We start from the raw sequence: 23,146 nt of genomic DNA on the forward strand, positions 1-23,146 counted from the left end.
TTAAAATTAAACTTTCATGATTCAGATAGGACATGCCATTTTAAAAAAAACTTTTCAATTAACTTATATCATGATGTTTACTTTGTTCTATTGGTATTCTTTGTTGAAAGCTAAACCTAGGTAGGTTCATATGCTAATTTCAACGCCCTTTAAGGCCCCCTCTTATCTCAGTGCATTTTGAACGTTTTTTTTACAGCTAGACTGCGCTAGTTTGTGTGTGCCATATAGATAGCATTGTTTTCACTCCCATGGAGTTACCTAGGAGTCAGCACTGATTGGCTAAAATGCAAATCTGTGAAAAGAACTGAAACAAGGGGACAGTCAGCAGAGGCTTGGATACAAGGTAATCACAGAGGTAAAAAAGTATATTAATATAACCGTGTTGGTTATGTGAAACTAGGAATCCTTACAACCCTGACCTTCTTTTGAGAACATAAGGTATTCACAAGATCACTAATCTAATAGTTATAAATCACATGATGTTGAATGAGTAAGGGCTAGATTTATCAAAGCTGAGGTGGACAGGGGCGCGTATATGCGCCCCTGTACGCCTCAGCTCGCCTGTGGCGGGGCGAATTTACCCGCAGGTAATCCCCATTGCACACAAGTGAAATTTTGTGCTCGCGTGCAATCCCGCCCCCTGTCCGTGCACAGCCAATCACGTGCGGGCAGGAGCTGTCAATCTCCTCGGTCGGTCTAGACTGCGAAGATTGAATTTCGCCACCTTAGAGGTGGCGAAGAGGTTAGGGAAGCGGCAGTCTGGTGACTGCTGCTTGTTAAATTACGGTGAGCAAGTTCTTGTGAGAACTTGCAGCTGTAGGGCTTTGATAAATCGAGCCCTAAGTGTAGTGTTATTGAACTAGTGTTTGATGCCTTGTCTGACCTCTCCAGTGGCTGGACATATAATTAGTTATAATGTTGCTACCATTTCAGTACATCTTTGCTAATAGATAGCTTGTGTTACATGAGCAGGGGTAGTGCTTTGTTCCAATGTAAGTGATACATAGTGTTTTGGTGGTGTTAGAGTACAATCATTGTTTGATCTTTTGGGTTTGGTAGCAACAATGCATACTGTGCACATTGCTAATTCTTCATTAGTTGCTAAGTGCTTTAATGTCCTGTAGTGTCCAAGAATAGAGGCAAAACAAGCAATTTTCATTTTTAGTGCATGTGGTATATTAGTGCAGAACATTAGGGAACTGTAACTATGGTTAACCTGCCGCATTTCATTACTAGTTAAATTAACAAGGTTTAAAGTGACCACATTAATTTTCTGGACAAATATATTGTAATAATTATATATATAGGCTGACCATATTGCCGCTTTAAGAAGGAACACATATGAAAAATGCATATGTCAGGTTTCTTATACAAAACATTTCTTTAAACAGCCCTGAAAACAGTCCTGACATATGTATTTTTCATATGTGTCCCTTTTTAAAGCGGCAATATGGTCAGTATATATATATATATATATATTTTATTAGTATTCACTACCAGACCACTACTGATTGAACTAATTATTTGTTTCTGCTTGATCCATTGGAAAAAATGAACAACAATAAGGACATATAGCAAAACAATTAAAAAAATTCATACATGTCGTTAAAATGTAAGGCAGATCCCCAAACAAACTAATACCACTAGACCTGGCACTTTGGAATAAATACATACAATGATTGTGCCGGGTTGTGTACCTAAGCAAACAGTCTCTGCAGGTACCTGGTATGAGAGCAGTGCATAGGCCACTACATTGCACAAAACTTTAAAGAGACATTAAACCCAATATTTTTCTTTCATGATTCAGATAGATCATACAAATTTAAACAACATTCCAATTTACTTCTATTATGTAATTTGCTTAATTCTTTAGATATCCTTTGTTGCTTAAATAGCAAGGCATCTATGTGCTGCCACCAATCAGCAGCTACTTATCCTATCTAGATATGCTTTTCACCAAAGGATATAAAGAAAATGAAGCAAATTAAATAATATAAATAAATTAGAAAGTTGTTTAAAATTGCATGCTCTTTCTAAATCATGAAAGAAAAAAAATTGGGTTTCATGTCCCTTTAAGCCCACCTATATTAACACTATTCACTGTTTGCTATTAAACCACATCTCTCCTCTGCATCAAGGGACATGCTGGGAAAATTTAGTCTGGAGATGGTAAATTCTCCAGCATATAGTCACATATTATGACAGCTCCTGTGCTAACTGGCATATCGATCTACTTTTAGCATTAAAAAGTCCAATCTACCTTAATTATTAAGGGTTTTGTCCGGCTCCGATAACTGCTGTAATGCAGCCTCTGTCAAAGAATTTCTCTTTGGCTTGTTTGACTGGCAGTTGTTTTAGCCAATCAGAGCCTCACCATACGCCCCAGGTAAAGTATTGACAGCACGCTACCGTGCTTGTAACTGACTGCAAGAAGAACTGTGCAACTCGCTACGCTGTTTGTGCAACAGAAATCACTGTTTACTGTTTCTGATGTGCAAACAGCGTAGCGAGTTGCGCATGCGGAGTTCTTCTTGCAGTCAATACTTTACATGGGGCGCATGATGAGGCTCCGATTGGCTAAAACAACTGCCAGTCAAACAAGCCAAAGAGAAATTATGTGACAGAGGCTGCATTACAGCAGTTAAAGGGACAGTCAACACCAGAATTTTTGTTGTTTAAAAAGAAAGATAATCCCTTTATTACCCATTCCCCAGTTTTGCATATCCAACACAGTTATAATAATACACGTTTTACCTCTGTAATTATCTTGTATCTAAGCCTCTACTGACTGCCCCCTTATTTCAGTTCTTTTGACAGACATGCAGTTTAGCCAATCAGTGCTCACTCCTAGGTCACTTTACGTGCATGAGCTCAATGTTATCTATATGAAACATGTGAACTAATGCCCTCTAGTGGTCAAAATGTATTCAGATTAGAGGCTGTCTTCAAGGTCTAAGAAATTAGCATATTAACCTCCTAGGTTTAGCTTTCAACTAAGAATACCAAGAGAACAAAGCAAAATTGGTGATAAAAGTAAATTGGGAAGTTGTTTAAAATTGCATGCCCTATTTAAATCATGAAAGTTTTTTTGGACTTGACTGTCCCTTTAACGGAGACGGACAAAAACCTTAATTATTAAGGTAGATTGGACTTTTTAATGCTAAAAGCAGATCGATATGCCAGTTAGCATAGGAGCTTTTATAATAATATGTGATTTTATGCTGGAGAATTTACCATCACTTTAGGATTCAGCATGCAGCCAAGTAAACCCAGATTGTGTGTGATGGGCATGTCCCCAGGGCTGGATTTTTAATAAGGCAGAGTAGGCATGTGCCTACAGGTGCCCTCCATAGAGGGACAGTCCGCCCTTACATATTTTGGAAGAGTTTGAGGGGCTGATTCTCTAAAGTTTACTGACATGGATTAAAATATCACACTGACCCTTGCATGGGTAGACCTTACTCAATTCAACTTAAAAGTGCAACTGACTGGAGAGCTGCTAACCAAAAAGTAATGAAGCTCTTTGGAATGTAGAATCTCGCAGGGGGAGTGAATGTGACAGAAGCACCCCGCATATACATTTTTTTCTTGAAGGAAATGCAAATCAAATTGTGCTGTTTTCTGCATAATTTACATTTACTTCTAGTTTCACACTTTTTTTTTTTTTTTTTTTTTTACACAATGCAATATGCACATTGCATATTTTAAGATAAACTCTCTAGTTTATATTTTGATAAATAATGCAGCAAGACCTGCAGGTGTAGCATGCTTAGAGTATAGGATGACAGCTGTGAGAAACCTTCACACATGCCCAAGGAACATGCTGGATCATCCCACTGCTCAGTGCTGCAACAATCATTTTACTATAAAACAAACAAAGCATGCTTTGAATTTTATACTGGATTTTAACTTCATTTAATATACAATGTGATTTCAAAAACACGTTTACTGTGTACATAAAATACAGTTTTTCCAGGATACTTTGTTCTTCTTACCTAAAGATGGTTTACAACTTACAGTGACTCAAGGGCAGGGTCCTCTTCCTCTATCCTTTATGTAAATCTATCCTGATTATTGTACTCTACAACTATATACTTAAAGGGACAGTCTAGTCAAATTGAAACGTTCATGATTCAGATAGGGCTTGCAATTTTAAAAGAACTTCCCAATTTACGATCAAATTTGCTTTGTTGAAAGCTAAACCTAGGTAGGCTCATATGCTAATTTCTAAGCCCTTAAAGGCTCTCTCTTTTTCCCAGCTAGACAGCGCTAGTTCATGTGGTGTGCCATATAGATAAACATTGTGCTCACTTCCATGGAGTTATTTATAAGCCAGCACTATCAAAAGAACTGAAATAAAAGGGCAGTCTGCAGAGGCTTAGATACAAGGTAATCAGAGATAAGAAGTGTATTAATATAACAGTATTGGTTATGCAAACCTGGGGAATGGGTAATTAAGGGATTATATATCTTTTTAAACAATAAAAATTCTGGGAGTAGACTGTCCCTTTAATGTTAAAGTGCTGCGTAATATGTTGCTGCTTGCTTTGTAAACAAACCATAATATTAATTTGCTGCAAAACTTAAATTCACTTTTTTTTCTGTTTGCAAATTCATACAAATTTGAATGCATACTTTAATTATAATTTTTACTTTAATGTAGGGTATATGCCCTTTACCAACATGCACAGCTATCAATGTAACATTTGATAGAATTCTGTGACTAATCTTCTAACACTGACAGATCTTTTTTACATAACCACTTGAGATGAAAGATTTCAAAATTGGGCACTTAGTGGAATCAGCACTGTGTATACTAGCATTGAGTTCTGTTAGTAATTAAAATTATACTGTAATGTTTAATATATTCAATTTTCTTGTATTTTATTTTTTCTACGGTTTTAAAAATTCTAGCAATCAATTGCCCCTATTCAAAATCATCAGAATTCCTATGTGAAAGCATTTTATTAAAAGGGACACTGAACCCAATTTTTTTTCTTTTGTGATTCAGATAGAGCATGCAATTTTAAGCAACTTTCTAATTTACTCCTATTATACATTTTTTCTTTTCGTTCTCTTGCCATCTTTAAAAAAAAAAAAAAAAAAAAAAAAAAAAAAAAAAAAAAAGAAGGCATCTAAGCTTTTGTTGGGTTCAGAACTCTGGATAGCACTTTTTTATTGGTGGATAAATGTATCCACCAATCAACAAGGACAACCCAGGTTGTTCACCAAAAATGGGCCGGCATCTAAACTTGCATTTCTTTCATGTAATTAGCAAGAGTCCATGAGCTAGTGACGTATGGGATATACATTCCTACCAGGAGGGGCAAAGTTTCCCAAACCTCAAAATGCCTATAAATACACCCCTCACCACAACCACAATTCAGTTTTACAAACTTTGCCTCCTATGGAGGTGGTGAAGTAAGCTTGTGCTAGATTCTACGTTGATATGCGCTCCGCAGCAGGTTGGAGCCCGGTTTTCCTTTCAGCGTGCAGTGAATGTCAGAGGGATTTGAGGAGAGTATTGCCTGTTTGAATTCAATGATCTCCTTCTACGGGGTCTATTTCATAGGTTCTCTGTTATCGGTCGTAGAGATTCATCTCTTACCTCCCTTTTCAGATCGACGATATACTCTTATATATACCATTACCTCTGCTGATTTTCGTTTCAGTACTGGTTTGGCTTTCTACAACTTGTAGATGAGTGTCCTGGGGTAAGTAAGTCTTATTTTCTGTGACACTCTAAGCTATGGTTGGGCACTTTTTATATAAAGTTCTAAATATATGTATTCAAACATTTATTTGCCTTGACTCAGGATGTTCAACATTTCCTTATTTCAGACAGTCAGTTTCATATTTGGGATAATGCATTTGAATATATCATTATCTTACCTTAAAATTTGACTTCCCTGTGGGCTGTTAGGCATGCGGGGGCTGAAAATGCTTCATTTTATTGCGTCATTCTTGGCACGGACTTTCTTGGCGCGAAAATTTTTTTCTGTTTCCGCCGTCATACGTGTCGCCGGAAGTTGCGTCATTTTTTACGTTTTTCGCGCCAAAAATGTTGGCGTTCCAGATGTGGCGTCATTTTTGGCGCTAATAGCATTTAGGCGCCAAATAATGTGGGCGTCAATTTTTGTCTCCACTTTATTTAAGTCTCGTTATTTTTTGCTTCTGGTTGCTAGAAGCTTGTTCACTGGCATTTTTTTCCCATTCCTGAAACTGTCATTTAAGGAATTTGATCAATTTTGCTTTATATGTTGTTTTTTCTATTACATATTGCAAGATGTCACACGTTGCAACTGAGTCAGAAGATACTACTGGAAAATCGCTGCCTGGTGCTGGAACAAAGCTAAGTGTATCTGCTGTAAACTTTTGGTAGTTGTTCCTCCAGCTGTTGTTTGTATTAAATGTCATGACAAACTTGTTAATGCAGAAAATATTTCCTTTAGTAAAGTACCATTACCTGTTGCAGTTCCATCAACATCTAATGTTCAGAGTGTTCCTGATAACATAAGAGATTTTGTTTCTGAATCCATTAAGAAGGCTATGTCTGTTATTCCTCCTTCTGGTAAACATAAAAAGTATTTTAAAACTTCTCTTTATACAGATTAATTTTTAAATGAACATCATCATTCTGATTCTAATGATTCTTCTGATACAGAGGATTCTGTCTCAGAGGTTGATGCTGATAAAAAAAAATGGAATTTATCCGTTCTTTACTTAAAGAAGTCCTAATTGCATTAGAAATTGAGGATTCTGGTCCTCTTGATACTAAATCTAAACGTTTAGACAAGGTCTTTAAATCTCCTGTGGTTATTCCAGAAGTTTTTCCTGTTCCTGGTGCTATTTCTGAAGTAATTTCCAGAGAATGGAATAATTTGGGTAATTCATTTACTCCTTCTAAACGTTTTAAGCAATTATATCCTGTACCGTCCGACAGATTAGAGTTTTGGGACAAAATCCCTAAAGTTGATGGGGCTATTTCTACCCTTGCTAAACGTACTACTATTCCTACGGCAGATGGTACTTCCTTTAAGGATCCTTTAGATAGGAAAATTGAATCCTTTCTAAGAAAAGCTTATCTGTGTTCAGGTAATCTTCTTAGACCTGCTATATCATTGGCTGATGTTGCTGCAGCTTCAACTTTTTGGTTGGAAACTTTAGCGCAACAAGTAACAGATCATGATTCTCATAATATTATTATTCTTCTTCAACATGCTAATAATTTTATCTGTGATGCCATTTTTGAGATTATCAGAGTTGATGTCAGGTTTATGTCTCTAGCTATTTTAGCTAGAAGAGCTTTATGGCTTAAAACTTGGAATGCTGATATGTCTTCTAAATCGACTCTACTTTCCCTTTCTTTCCAGGGTAATAAATTATTTGGTTCTCAGTTGGATTCTATTATCTCAACTGTTACTGGTGGGAAAGGAACTTTTTTATCACAGGATAAAAAAATCTAAGGGTAAAAACAGGGCTAATAATCGTTTTCGTTCCTTTCGTTTCAACAAAGAACAAAAGCCTGATCCTTCATCCTCAGGAGCAGTTTCAGTTTGGAAACCATCTCCAGTCTGGAATAAATCCAAGCCTTCTAGAAAAGCAAAGCTAGCTTCTAAGTCCACATGAAGGTGTGGCCCTCATTCCAGCCCAGCTGGTAGGGGGCAGATTACGTTTTTTCAAAGAAATTTGGATCAAATCTGTTCACAATCTTTGGATTCAGAACATTGTTTCAGAAGGGTACAGAATTGGTTTCAAGATAAGACCTCCTGCAAAGAGATTTTTTCTTTCCCGTGTCCCAGTAAACCCAGTGAAAGCTCAAGCATTTCTGAAATGTGTTTCAGATCTAGAGTTGGCTGGGGTAATTATGCCAGTTCTGGAACAGGAGCTGGGGTTTTATTCGAATCTCTTCATTGTACCAAAGAAGGAGAATTCCTTCAGACCAGTTCTGGATCTAAAAATATTGAATCGTTATGTAAGGATACCAACATTTAAAATGGTAACTGTAAGGACTATCCTGCCTTTTGTTCAGCAAGGGCATTATATGTCTACAATAGATTTACAGGATGCATATCTGCATATTCCGATTCATCCAGCTCACTATCAGTTTCTGAGATTCTCTTTCCTGGACAAGCATTACCAGTTTGTGGCTCTGCCGTTTGGCCTAGCTACAGCTCCAAGAATTTTTACAAAGGTTCTCGGTGCCCTTCTGTCTGTAATCAGAGAACAGGGTATTGTGGTATTTCCTTATTTGGACGATATCTTGGTACTTGCTCAGTCTTTACATTTAGCAGAATCTCATACGAATCGACTTGTGTTGTTTCTTCAAGATCATGGTTGGAGGATCAATTCACTAAAAAGTTCATTGATTCCTCAGTCAAGGGTAACCTTTTTGGGTTTCCAGATAGATTCAGTGTCCATGACTCTGTCTTTGACAGACAAGAGACATCTAAAATTGATTTCAGCTTGTCGAAACCTTCAGTCACAATCATTCCCTTCGGTAGCCTTATGCATGGAAATTCTAGGTCTTATGACTGCTGCATCGGACGCGATCCCCTTTGCTCGTTTTCACATGCGACCTCTTCAGCTCTGTATGCTGAACCAATGGTGCAGGGATTACACAAAGATATCTCAATTAATATCTTTAAAACTGATTGTACGACACTCTCTGACGTGGTGGACAGATCACCATCGTTTAGTTCAGGGGGCTTCTTTTGTTCTTCCGACCTGGACTGTAATTTCTACAGATGCAAGTCTTACAGGTTGGGGAGCTGTGTGGGGGTCTCTGACAGCACAAGGGGTTTGGGAATCTCAGGAGGTGAGATTACCGATCAATATTTTGGAACTCCGTGCAATTTTCAGAGCTCTTCAGTCTTGGCCTCTTCTGAAGAGAGAATCGTTCATTTGTTTTCAGACAGACAATGTCACAACTGTGGCATACATCAATCATCAAGGAGGGACTCACAGTCCTCTGGCTATGAAAGAAGTATCTCGAATTCTGGTTTGGGCGGAATCCAGCTCCTGTCTAATCTCTGCGGTTCATATTCCAGGAATAGACAATTGGGACGCGGATTATCTCAGTCGCCAAACGTTGCATCCGGGCGAATGGTCTCTTCACCCAGAGGTATTTCTTCAGATTGTTCAAATGTGGGAACTTCCAGAAATAGATCTGATGGCTTCTCATCTAAACAAGAAACTTCCCAAGTATCTGTCCAGATCCCGGGATCCTCAGGCGGAGGCAGTGGATGCATTATCACTTCCTTGGAAGTATCATCCTGCCTATATCTTTCCGCCTCTAGTTCTTCTTCCAAGAGTAATCTCCAAGATTCTGAAGGAATGCTCGTTTGTTCTGCTGGTAGCTCCAGCATGGCCTCACAGGTTTTGGTATGCGGATCTTGTCCGGATGGCCTCTTGCCAACCGTGGACTCTTCCGTTAAGACCAGACCTTCTGTCGCAAGGTCCTTTTTTCCATCAGGATCTCAAATCCTTAAATTTAAAGGTATGGAGATTGAACGCTTGATTCTTGGTCAAAGAGGTTTCTCTGACTCTGTGATTAATACTATGTTACAGGCTCGTAAATCTGTATCTAGAGAGATATATTATAGAGTCTGGAAGACTTATATTTCTTGGTGTCTTTCTCATCATTTTTCCTGGCATTCTTTTAGAATTCCGAGAATTTTACAATTTCTTCAGGATGGTTTAGATAAAGGTTTGTCCGCAAGTTCCTTGAAAGGTCAAATCTCTGCTCTTTCTGTTCTTTTTCACAGAAAGATTGCTAATCTTCCTGATATTCATTGTTTTGTGCAAGCCTTGGTTCATATAAAACCTGTCATTAAGTCAATTTCTCCTCCTTGGAGTTTGAATTTGGTTCTGGGGGCTCTTCAAGCTCCTCCGTTTGAACCTATGCATTCATTGGACATTAAATTACTTTCTTGGAAAGTTTTGTTCCTTTTGGCCATCTCTTCTGCCAGAAGAGTCTCTGAATTGTCTGCTCTTTCTTGTGAGTCTCCTTTTCTGATTTTTCATCAGGATAAGGCAGTGTTGCGAACTTCTTTTGAATTTTTACCTAAGGTTGTAAATTCCAACAACATTAGTAGAGAAATTGTAGTTCCTTCATTATGCCCTAATCCTAAGAATTCTAAGGAGAAATCATTGCATTCTTTGGATGTTGTTAGAGCTTTGAAATATTATGTTGAAGCTACTAAGACTTTCCGAAAGACTTCTAGTCTATTTGTCATCTTTTCCGGTTCTAGAAAAGGCCAGAAAGCTTCTGCCATTTCTTTGGCATCTTGGTTGAAATCTTTAATTCATCATGCCTATGTTGAGTCGGGTAAAACTCCGCCTCAGAGGATTACAGCTCATTCTACTAGGTCAGTTTCTACTTCCTGGGCGTTTAGGAATGAAGCTTCGGTTGATCAGATTTGCAAAGCAGCAACTTGGTCTTCTTTGCATACTTTTACTAAATTCTACCATTTTGATGCGTTTTCTTCTTCTGAAGCAGTTTTTGGTAGAAAAGTACTTCAGGCAGCTGTTTCAGTTTGAATCTTCTGCTTATGTTTTCATTTAAACTTTATTTTGGGTGTGGATTATTTTCAGCAGGAATTGGCTGTCTTTATTTTATCCCTCCCTCTCTAGTGACTCTTGCGTGGAAAGATCCACATCTTGGGTAGTCATTATCCCATACGTCACTAGCTCATGGACTCTTGCTAATTACATGAAAGAAAACATAATTTATGTAAGAACTTACCTGATAAATTCATTTCTTTCATATTAGCAAGAGTCCATGAGGCCCACCCTTTTTTGTGGTGGTTATGATTTTTTTGTATAAAGCACAATTATTCCAATTCCTTTTTTTTTTTATGCTTTCGCACTTTTTTCTTATAACCCACTTCTTGGCTATTCGTTAAACTGATTTGTGGGTGTGGTGAGGGGTGTATTTATAGGCATTTTGAGGTTTGGGAAACTTTGCCCCTCCTGGTAGGAATGTATATCCCATACGTCATTAGCTCATGGACTCTTGCTAATATGAAAGAAATGAATTTATCAGGTAAGTTCTTACATAAATTATGTTTTCAAATAAAGATACCAAGAGAATGAAGAAAATGTGAATGAAGAATAGGAGTAAATTAGAAAGTTGCTTAAAATGTCATGCTCTATCTGAATCACAAAAGAAAAAAAAATTGGGTTCAGTGTCCCTTTAAAGGTTGTGTGATTTTATTTGCCAAGTTTCCTCAGCCATTTCAGTTAATCAAAGAAGCTGCCACAGTTTTAATTAAATGCTGCTGCCATATCATTTACTATTTAAAGGAACAGTAGAATCAAAATGAAACTTGCATGATTTAGATAGAGCATTCTATTTTATACACCTTTATAATTTACTTCTATTATTTAATTTGCTTCTGGTCTACAAAATTTTTCTTTCATGATTTAGACAGAAAATGTGATTTTAAACATCTTTCCAGTTTACTTCTATTATGTCATTTACTTCATTCTCTTGGTATCCTCGGTTGAAAAGCATGCCTAGGTAGTCTTAGGAGCAGCAGTGCACTACTGGGCGCTAGCTGACGATTAGTGAAAGCACATATTTGCCCCTTGTTACGGCCTCACACAGTGTTCAGCTAGCTCCTATTAGCGCATTGCTACTCCTTCAACAAAGAATACCAAGTCAATTAGAAAGTTGTTTAAAATGGTATGCTCTATCTGAATTATGAAAGAAAAATGTTTATGGTGTATGTCCCTTTAAAACACCTACACAAATACAAAAAAAAAAAAAATTGTGTTAAAATATGTAACACACCTTCAAGGAACCAAAATATACACATCCAAAACAAAAAGTAAAAACCATGTCAGATAATTAATTCACCCCTATTTATCTACTGTTTGACTACATTATGCAGTTACTGAAATGGTATGAAATGATTAATGTAATAACTGACAGGTCCAGACATATCATAAATGAATGTGCTGATGTGAGTATTTAAATCTGACTACAAGTTTTATAGATTAAAAGGGTCATGAAACCCAAATTTTCTCTTCATGATTTGGAAAGAGCATGACATTTTAAACAACTTTTTAAATTACTTCTATTATCTAATTTGCTTCATTCTCTTTAATATCCTTTGCTGAAAAGCATATCTAGATAGGCTCAGTAGCTGCACATAGTTGGCTCATCCGATTGGCTCACTCTTGTGCATTGCTATTTCTTCAACTAAAGGATATCTAAAGAATGAAGCAAATTAGATAATAGAAGTAAATTGGGATGTTCTTTAAAAATGCATTCTCTACCTGAATCACAAAAGAAACATTTTGGGTTTAGTGTCCATTTAAGTTTGATTTCAGCAATGCTTTCTTAAACAAAAATGTGTTTGGATAAGCCAAAATGGGTTTGCAAGTTTTTATAAGAGTAAAATAGGTGAAAATGTATGTTATTTAGGGTTGTCACCTCGGCCATGTTTTCCTGGACACATATGAGTTACACATCCTGCAGGGAGGAACATGAATAGTGTTTTCCAGGATCACTATTTGTGTGCTATCCAGAGGTGCAATTCATGTTCCCCTCTGAACACCCTGCAGCATGTGTAACTCATAAGTGTCCAAGAAACCATGGCCGAGGTGGCAACCCTAAGGTTATTCCAGTTTTAGTGCATATAGGTAATGTGGGCAATATCTATTTACTACTTGAATAATAATAATAATAATAATAATAATAATAATAATAATTATTATTAATAAAGATTTTTTTTAACAGAGTTCTAAAAAAATAAAATCACAGTAATTGAGCTTAAAGGGACACTAAACCCAAATTTTTCCTTTAATGATTCAGATAGAGCATGCAATTTTAATCAACTTTCTAATTGACTCCTATTATCAATTTCTTTGTTCTCTTGCTTTCTTTATTTAACCTTTTAACGCCGTTATGCCGTTCCATTCCGTCATAATTACACTGGGCTATAGAGCCGTTATGACGGAATAGAACGGCATAACGGTTTTCAGCTCCTGTGCCCCCTCCGATATTTTGTTTGTTGTGGATCCGGTTGGGGGATGTGCCTAGCACCTCTGGCACTCCCCCAGGATCCAATCAGCATGGAGGGGGTGTATCGATTGTCCCCTGTAACACTGTAGCAGCCAATGAGTGGAATCATTGGCTGTTACAAGTGTATCCGCTTCCTCTCTGCTCTCAGTGCGATCTGAGAGAGAGAGGAAGACAGTTTAGTGTTGGTGTGTGCTGTAGAAAGCGGAGAGGGAGAAAAAAATATAGTTACAAACAAAATATATATATTTTTTTGCTGCTGATCACAGAGCTGCTACTGTGATCAGCCTAATATAACTTGGTTATCCAGTTAGGGCTTTGATCAGTGTTGATCAAAAGCGTTGGGGGTTTATTTGTGGGGGTTACAAATATATATATATATATTGTTTTTGCTGCTGATCACTGAGCTGCTACTGTGATCAGCCTAATATCACAGTGATCAGCCTGTCAGGGCTTTGATCATTGCCCAAAAGTTTATTTGTGGGGATCTTTAGTTATTATTAACCCCTTCCCTGCTGTTCCCAATCACTACCCTTCCCAGTTCCTTTTTTTTTTTAGTTTATAAAAAAATAAAAAAAAAAAAAAAAAAAAATTATATATATATATAATATATATATATATAATATATATATATATATATATATATATATATATATATATATATATATATATATATATATATATATATATATAGAAAAAAATCATAATTAAAAAAAAATAAAAAAAAAAAAAATAGGGAATAGGGTGGGTGGTAATTGGGGTGGTTTAGTGGGATTTTGGGGAAGGTGAAGTGGTAATTGGTGGTGGTGAAGTGGTAATTTGTACTGAAAAAAATCCCTTATGGCACGCTATTCAGCAGAAGAGGCTTATGCCATTCTTGCCGCAGATTCAGGGAGTGAAACCCTCTCTGCTCTGTCTGACAGCGCAACCCTTACGGCATCAGATATAGAGCCCCTGAGTGATACATCTGATGCTGGTGCTCCCTGCCCGCCACCTAAAAGGAGGCGTCGCACAAATGACCAAAATTGGATACCCCCAAATTTCACTGCCCCAGAAATGCCAGAATTTACTGAGACTCCTGGCATCACAAGTGATGTTCCAGTATGTGAGCCAATAAACTATATGTCCCTGATTCTGACAGATACCATGTTTGAGCATATAGTTGCTCAAACAAATTTATGCCAGCCAGTATCTGTCCAAAAATCCCCAATCTCTGTATGTCAGAAAAAATAGCTGGCACCCCACTGACATACCAGAGATTAAAAAGTTTTGGGCCCTGACATTAATAATGGGGATTGTGAAGAAACCCAGCATTCGTTCATACTGGAGCCAGAACCCCATCCTGGCTACCCCTCTTTTTCCAGGGGTTATGAAGAGGGACAGATATGAACAATTGCTGCGGTTTCTCCATTTTAATGATAATACCAAGTGCCCCCCCAAAAATGACCCCCTGCATGACAGGTTATATAAACTAAGGCCCCTGATAAGCCACCTGTACCAAAAATTTAAAGAAGTTTACATACCTGAGCAGGACATTTGCATTGATGAGTCCCTCATGAAATTTAAGGGGAGATTGCTTTTCAAGCAATATATACCATCCAAGAGGTCCCGCTATGGGTTAAAATTTTATAAGCTCTGTGAATGCAGTACTGGGTATACCAGGGCATTTCGCATCTACCAGGGAAAGGATAGCCACTTGGATCCACCTGGCTGCCCAGATTCAGTTGGCACAAGTGGGAAAATTGTGTGGGATCTCCTACTACCCCTGCTAAATAAAGGGTACCATTTGTGGCTCGATAATTTTTACACCAGCACAGAGCTATTAAAATTTTTGTTTTATTTTGAAACCGTGGCCTGTGGCACAACAAGAAAAAATCGCAAAGGTTTCCCCCAGAAGCTGACATATGGAAAAAAAAGTAGGGGCACAACGTCAGCTTTACGCCACAATGAGCTACTGGCCCTTCGGTACACTGATAAAAAAGATGTGTACATGCTCTCCACAATGCACGATGAAGCTACAGTGCCAGTGTCTGTGAAGGGAAGATCTGCACAGATCCGAAAGCCAAAGTGCATTGTGGAGTACAACAAAAACATGGGGGGGGGGGTAGATTTAGCTGACCAGTGCCTGCAGCCATATCTAATTCAAAGAAAAACTAGAACTTGGCACAAAAAAAGTAGCCTTTTATATTATGCAGATCGCAGTATATAATGCATATGTGCTGTACAAAAAAACAGGCACAGGGAAAACTTATACTTTTTTGGAATTTGTGTTAAATGTAACATCTGATATTTTGTTTAACCAGACCCCTAATCCTCCCACTGTTCAATCTGAAAATGTTGAGCGACTCTGTGGCAGGCATTTTCCCACTAGGATCCCCCCCACTGCCTGCAAATTAACACCCCAGAAAAGATGCAGAGTCTGCTATAAAAAAGGAGGGAGGAGGGATTCTAGTTACCATTGCCCTGACTGCCCCTCTCAACCTGGCCTCTGTATCACTGATTGCTTTCGAATATATCACACAGAGTTAAACTTTTAATTTGAAAGCAATCTGTATGTGTTCCTAATTTATTTTATTTTATTATTCTGTATTCCTAACTTCATAAATCCCCTGACCTTGTCCTGTCCCTTTATATGTTAAGCCCATCCACTCTAAGGCCATTATAAGTTATACAAAACAACTAAAATACTCCTTTTAGAATATCCTGAGTTATCTACTTTTGCAAATGGTATGTCATGAGGGGGGTAATTTTCATTCCTGGGCTGCCATACTGTCTCAAAGGCAACATAGGGCCAGAAAATCAATGTGCCAAATTTCTATGCAGACCCTATATTGGGCCCTGTAACTTCCTAAAACCACATACAACCTGTGCATAGGGGGTATTGTTGCACTCATGGGAGATCACTGAACACAGATATTGGTGTTATATAGCAGTAAAAAATATAATGATGTTGATCTAAATAGAAAACATGCAAAGTCTGTGTGAAAAAAGCAAATAAAAAAATATGACCACTAAATTTGACCAGGTTTTGTGACTAAGTGGCTACAAAAAAAGACTAAACATAGTCCTTTTTTAATACCCTGGGTTGTCTACTTTTGCAAATGGTATGCCATGGTGGGGTAATTTTCATTCCTGCGCTGCCATACTGTCTCAAAGGCAACAAAGGTCCATAAAATCAATGTGCCCAATTTCCATGCAAATTGGCAGACCCTATATTGGGCGCTGTAACTTCCTAAAACCACATAAAACCTGTACATAGGGGGTATTGTTGTACTCATGGGACATCGCTGAACACAAAGATGGGTGTATTATAGCAGTAAAACATAAAAGGATGATATAAACAGCAAAAAGGCAGTGTTTTTGTGATAAACTAAAACTGAAATATGAACATTACCTTTGGCCAGATGTTGTGACTAAGTGGCTACAAACAAAGACTAAACATAGTCCTTTTTCAATACCCTGGGTTGTCTACTTTTATAAATGGTATGCCACGATGGGGTAATTTTCATTCCTGGGCTGCTATAATGTCTCAAAGAGGACAAAGGCCCATAAAATGAATGTGCCAATTTTCTATGTAAATGGGCAGATCCCATATTTGGCCCTGTAACATCTGTAAACCCCATAAAACCTGTACATGGGGGGTACTGTTTTACTCTTAGGACATTGACAAACACAAATATGTGTGTTTTATAGCAGCAAAACATAAAAGGTTGATGACAGAAACAGCCAAAGGGCAGTGTTTGTGCAAAAAACGCATGCAAAAAAAAATGACCATTACATTTGGCCAGGTGTTGTGACTAAGGGGCTTCACAAAAATATGTGACATGGGCCTTTTGGAATACCCTAGGGTGTCTTCTTTTGAAAATGGTATGCCATGATGGGGTAATTTTCATTCCTGGGCTGCTATAATGTCTCAAAGAGGACATAGGCACAGAAAATTAAGGTGCCAAATTTCCATGCATAAAAACTGAAATGGGCAGACCCCATATTTGGCCCTGTAACTTCTGTAAACCCCATAAAACCTGTACATGGGGGGTACTGTTTTACTCGTAGGACCTTGACAAACACTAATATGTGTGTTTTATAGCAGCAAAACATAAAAGCTTGATGACAAACAGCCAAAGTGCAGTGTTTGTGTAAAAAACGCATACAACAAAAATGACCACTACATTTGGCCAGGTGTTGTGACTAAGGGGCTTCACAAAAAGACGTGACATGGCCCTTTTGGAATAACCTAGGGTGTCTACTTTTGTAAATGGTATGCCATGATGGGGTCATTTTCATTCCTGGGCTGCTATAATGTATGAAAGGCAACTTAAGCCCAGAAAATGAATGTGCCAGATTTCTATGTAAATGGGTAGGCCGTATGTTGGGCCTTGTAAATTCCAGAAAACTCAGAAAACCTGTACATGGGGGGTATCGTTATACTCATGGGACATCGCTTAACACAAGTATGGGTGTTTTATTGCAGTAACATATATCAGGATGATGATATTCACAATCAAATCATTTGGAAAGCTTCAAATTTCTTAATTTCTCACACTTACTTTGATTTTTTTTATATAAAATTATAGTTGAGAAATAAATCTTTTATGCCAAAAGAAAGCCCTATCTGTCCTCTAAAAAACAATATATAATTAGTGTGGGTGCACTTAATGTGAAAGGGGTAAATTATGGTTGAAAAGACATATAGCTGAAATTCAAGGTTTCGTTTATGTCATGAAAGGGTTAAAAAGCAGGAATGTAAAGCTTAAAAGGGACAGTACACTGTGAAATTGTTTTTATATGAATGTATTTTCAATGACTTGTTATACCAGCTGCAGAGTATACAAAGTATGAGACATTACATTATCAGGTTTGTGTTTATGAAGTAGCTGGTTTTGTGCTTTTAAACCACAGCCTATTACAATGGGTTTAGTTTCAGGTAATATCAGATCTCATTATGTTATAACTTTGTGTACACACATTTGCTTCCTTATCTTATATTTGTCTAGAAAACCAAAGCTCAATACTTAGAGAGAACAATGGAAAATTATCATTTTATTACTTAAAGGGACACTGAACACAATTTTTCTTTCATGATTCAGATAGAGCATGACATTTTAAGCAACTTTCTAATTAACTCCTATTATCAAATTGTCTTCATTCTCTTGGTATCTTTATTTGAAATGCAAGAATGTAAGTTTAGATGCCGGCCTATTTTGGTGAACAACCTAGGTTGTCCTTGCTGATTTGTGGATAAATTCATCCACCAATAAAAAAGTGCTGTCCATAGTTCTGAACCAAAAAAAGCTTAGATGCCTTTTTCCAAATAAAGACAGCGAGAGAACGAAGAAAAATTGATAATAGGAGTAAATTAGAAAGTTGCTTAAAATTGCATGCTCTATCTGAATCTCAAAAGAAAATATTTGGGTTCAGTGTCCCTTTAACTATCCTGCACCCCACTGAGAGTGTAATTTCTTCTGCTGGCTGTGTTTCCTTAGGCTATTCAGTATAGAAACTTTCAGTATTTTAAATGCCAAATTAGGGGTAAAGGAGCTACTTGTAGCCAATTTAATACACTCCAGCAGGTAAAATAAATCATTGGGAACAATGTAAAGGGGAGAACATTTTGGTGTGAACTGTCCCTGAGCCGGCCGATTTTTGGTTCATAACCTGGGTGCTCTTGCTTATTCGTTTGCTAAATGTAGCCACCAATAAGCAAGCGCTATCCAGGGTGCTGAACCTAAAATGGTCTGGCCCCTAAACTTTAAATTCCTGCTTTTTAAATAAAGATACCAAGAGAACAAAGAAAAATGTGATAATGGGAGTAAATTAGAAAGTTGCTTAAAATGTCATGCTCTATCTGAATCATGAAAGAAAAAAAATGTGGGTTTAGTATCCCTTTAAGGCAGGGGTATCAAGCTCATTGTATCAAGTGTTTTTCTCCTATGGGGGCCACTTGGATAGAGTGAGTGTTCTGGAACTGGTCATAATAGAAACTGGAAGTGACATTTACCCAAGTAGCAATGCATGGTAGGAACTTGTGAGTGCCAAGTGAAGTGATCATTCTGGAACTGAATAAAAAGTGTCAATTATCAGTGCATAATGGGAGTCAACACTTGACTTTATATTTATGTTTTTAATGTGCCTATATAGAACATCAACTTGTTACACCTCTTAGAACCCTAAAAAATGTGATGGGGCCAAATAAATTTACCTAATAAACAAGGGAGGGCCAGATTAAACTATCTTGAGGGCCACATATGGCCCCAGGACCGGTACTTTGAGACCACTGCTTTAAGGGGAAACCAATTTTACAGTACACTGTCCCTTTAAAGGAACATGAAAATCAGCAATATGCTGGGGATCTGCTAAAGACCTCATATGTGCCCTAAAATGAACATCCAAAACATACAATCTGATAGTGTCCTTTAATTAAATTTTGAAAAAAAGTGTGTTTTCGATGTTTAGAAACAGACATTTAAAGCAGAAAGAGCTCATATACTGTTATAACATTGTTATGCATTCATTAATTCTTTTGTGATTCAGACTCACCAGATAAGTTATGCCACGAGGAAAAAGTGCCATAAATTCTGAGCTTTCATTCGCTTGAGTTTCACGATTTTGAGTAGGTTTTTCTCCCATGTGCAAGTGCAGCTGTGAACTATAAATGGCGCCCGCTACTTTCTCATCCACAGAGGTATCACTCCCTGAAATTAGAAATAGGGTAGACATTACAGTGATGAGGAAGAGAGGAAATGTACTTTGGTTTAGCACATTTCAGGCAACAATATTTAATAAATTAATTTCTTCATTCATTCATTGATGCTGTACGCTTCGTCTACTTCTTCTGAATCCATAGTCAAACATACATAAAATTCCCTATCCCCCCCCATCTCACCATTCCAAACATAAATATTGTGATCCTCAGGAGAGTTGTATATCAGAAGGTAGGTGTCCCCAGAATGAAAAACTCCATGGCTTTCAGTGGATACTGGTATCAGCTTCATCTTCTCAATTCGGAAGACATGCAAGCCAAGGTCCGACACAGATGAGGGAAAAATCAGATCCCTGGTGTAAGAAACAAGGAGGTTATAATTAGCTACAAAGTCAAAGAAAAAACACAGGGAGTGATAACATAATTGTGACAATTATCTGCAAATTTGCTTAATTCTGTTGGTTGCCTTTGTTGAAAAGCATACTTAATCAGGAGCAGCAATGCACTACTGGGAGCTAGCTGCTGATTTGTGTGCTGCAATATATGCCTCTTGGCATTGGCTCATCTGGTTGTGCATAACTGCTCCTTCAACAAAGCATACAAAGTAAATGAAGCAAATATACCATTTTTATATCAAAGATGTTTAAAATTGCTCTGATGCGGCGGACAGCAATCTGCCCGATCGCATACAATTGGGTTGATTGACACCACCTGCTAGCGGCTGATTGGCCACAAATGTGCAGGGGGCGCCATTGCACAAGCATTTCTAGTGAAATGCTTGTGCAATAATAAATGCTGTTGGCATTTATCGATGTGCGGTGGACTTTCATAAATCGGCCCCAGAGTGTCAATTTAAAAATAAATAAATATATTTTATTTAAATGATCAAATCTACTTTGTTCTCTTGGTATCCTTTATGAAAAGCAAATAAGCAAGCTCATGAGCATGCACATGTCTGGTGCACTATATAGCAGCAGTTTTGCAAGAATGCTTTTAACAATGTACATTTGCGAGAACACAAGATGGCAGCAGTGTTTTCACAAACTGCTGCTATATAGTGCTCCAAAACACATGCACACTACCTGCCTACCTAGATATATTCTTTTTAAAAAAAAAAAAATTATGAATACCATGAGAATTATGCAAAAAGTGGTATGCTCTATCTAAATAGTGGGGAAATAATTGTGTTTCGTGTCCTTTTAAGTCTTTGGTGTATGCAAACAACATGAAATACAATTTAGCTTTCTGCATTATCCATATTATATTGTGTGTGTGTGTGTGTATATATATATATATATATATATATATATATATATATATATATATATATATATATATACATACATACATATACACACACACACACACACACACATATACATATGAAGGGGAGCATTCCCCGAAACGTTACTAATTAAACTATTTGTTTAAAACTTAAGTCCAGAGAGTGCTGTTTTCTACCTGACTATATATATATATATATATATATTTATTAAGACAAGTGTTTGCATACAAGCAGATTATGGAATATTGCTATATGAATTATTCTTACTTTCTAGACCAAATCAGGTTATAAAGATACATTGATAACATATAAATAACTTGATTTTAGAAAATTCTTGCTTGGCATCTTAAAGGGACAGTAAAGTCAAAATTAAACTTTCATGATTCAGATAGGGAATGCAATTTTAAACAACTTTCCAATTTATTTCTGGTATCAAATCTGCTTTGTTCTCTTGGTATCTTTATTGAAGAGTAAAACTAGGTAGAATCATAAGAGCTCAGGAGTGTGCACTTTTTTTTCCCTCTATGGCAGCAGTGTTTTGCAACATTATATAACAAAGCTACAAATAATGCTGCAAAACACTCCTGCCGTAAAGTACTAAAGACACGTGCACACTCCTGAACTCTTATGATCCTATATAGGTTTACTCTTCAATAAAAGATACCAAAAGAACAAAGCAAATTTGATAACAGAAGCATATTTGAAAGTTGTTTAAAAGGACATGCTCTATCCGAATCCTAAAAGTTTAATTTTAACTTTACTGTAGCTTTAATATTTTCACATGCACGTTCTTGCCATCTACTTACTTTGCACTGGGGGCTCCGTACATTTTAACGCTGCAGAAAAAAAACAAGAGAAGATAAAATATAAAGCACAGTGAGCTGAAATATAAATCTTTCTTAAACTTTAAATTTGATTTCTGAATTTTCACTGAATCTCTCTCACCTCGGTTTACGCTTTTCTGACTTCAACAGCCCTCTGTCCTGCCTCGCCTGTTTTAATGTTGTTTGAAGTGTGGTTTTTTTCAAGTAAAAAGGAGGTGGGTGGGGGGGGGTTTAGCTATGAGAGTGACTCAATATCTTGTGAAACCTTCTTTTGCACAGACAGGAAGAAGGAAACCTCTCTCATTTGCCAGTGAGAATAGGTAACAAAACACTACCACTCCTGCAAATGACAAGAACGTAATAAGAGAGTCGAAAGAGGAGAGGGGGGGGGGGGGCTTTAGGAAAGAGGAAGAGGGCGTTGGGATTAAGATATAAAGGAAACTAGGAAAATGAAAATAAGTAAATAAAGAGAGACTAAGAAGTTTTTACAACAAAAAGAGAATATATCAAGTTAATAAAATATACAATTGTTTGGGAATAGAAACTTAAAATGCAGATATATAGATCTAAAGATTAGAGATTGCTGGACGATATATATATATATTTATATATATATATATATATATATATATATATATATATATATATATAGATATAGATATAGATATAGATATATATATATATATATATATAGATATAATTGAGGCCTCACTCCACCCTGTGGTTTGTCTGAATTGAGTAATACACAAGGATAGATCATCTTCTTGGGCGTGCCCCTATTTGCTTTGTCATATAGACAGATACAATATCATGTTACTAGAACAACATTTCTTTGAATCTATCATGTGATCCTTATTGTTTATGGATCCATATTCAGTGTCATGTAATCATAATCATTTTTTGCAGCATTTTTTTTATTATGGTTTCTTTGAAAATTAGATATATATATATATATATATATATATATATATATCTCTCTATCTCATGTGCCAGTCCTGTTTTCCTGACCATAATCCAAATTCTCACTAAATGAACAACGCATTTACGCAGCGTTTTTTTAAACTTATCGAATTCAGAAGCTAGAAAGATTTTATAAAACAGTGTCCCAAAAGTTTTCAAAATGTAATTTTGGTTCTGCACCAGGAAAAAACACACAAAACCCCCACGCTCCACTATATTCAATGATATAGTCACCAGATACAAATGCTTCCTGCTCAATCAATTAAATAAATAATTAAGCACTTTTACACTAATAAAAATAAGAGTGAAATCCATAACCCAACAAACACACACATACCCACTATACA

General features: G+C 36.9%; 1 protein-coding gene across 1 annotated transcript in view; it reads right to left on the minus strand.

Moving 5' to 3' along the window:
• Positions 1–22,182, minus strand: part of CAPG (capping actin protein, gelsolin like) — a 70,960-nt gene extending 48,778 nt beyond the window's left edge. The window contains exons 1-4 of the mRNA XM_053692380.1: positions 21,961–22,182; positions 21,822–21,851; positions 19,914–20,083; positions 19,568–19,722 (exon numbers count right to left, since the gene is read on the minus strand). Coding sequence (XP_053548355.1) covers positions 19,568–19,722; positions 19,914–20,083; positions 21,822–21,844 — 348 coding nt within the window. The 5' untranslated portion in view covers positions 21,845–21,851; positions 21,961–22,182. The remainder of the gene's footprint in view (positions 1–19,567; positions 19,723–19,913; positions 20,084–21,821; positions 21,852–21,960) is intronic.
• Positions 22,183–23,146: the final 964 nt, after the last annotated feature.

The sequence above is a fragment of the Bombina bombina genome, chromosome 9 (genome assembly GCF_027579735.1).
Source record: "Bombina bombina isolate aBomBom1 chromosome 9, aBomBom1.pri, whole genome shotgun sequence".
Taxonomy (NCBI): Eukaryota; Metazoa; Chordata; class Amphibia; order Anura; family Bombinatoridae; genus Bombina; species Bombina bombina.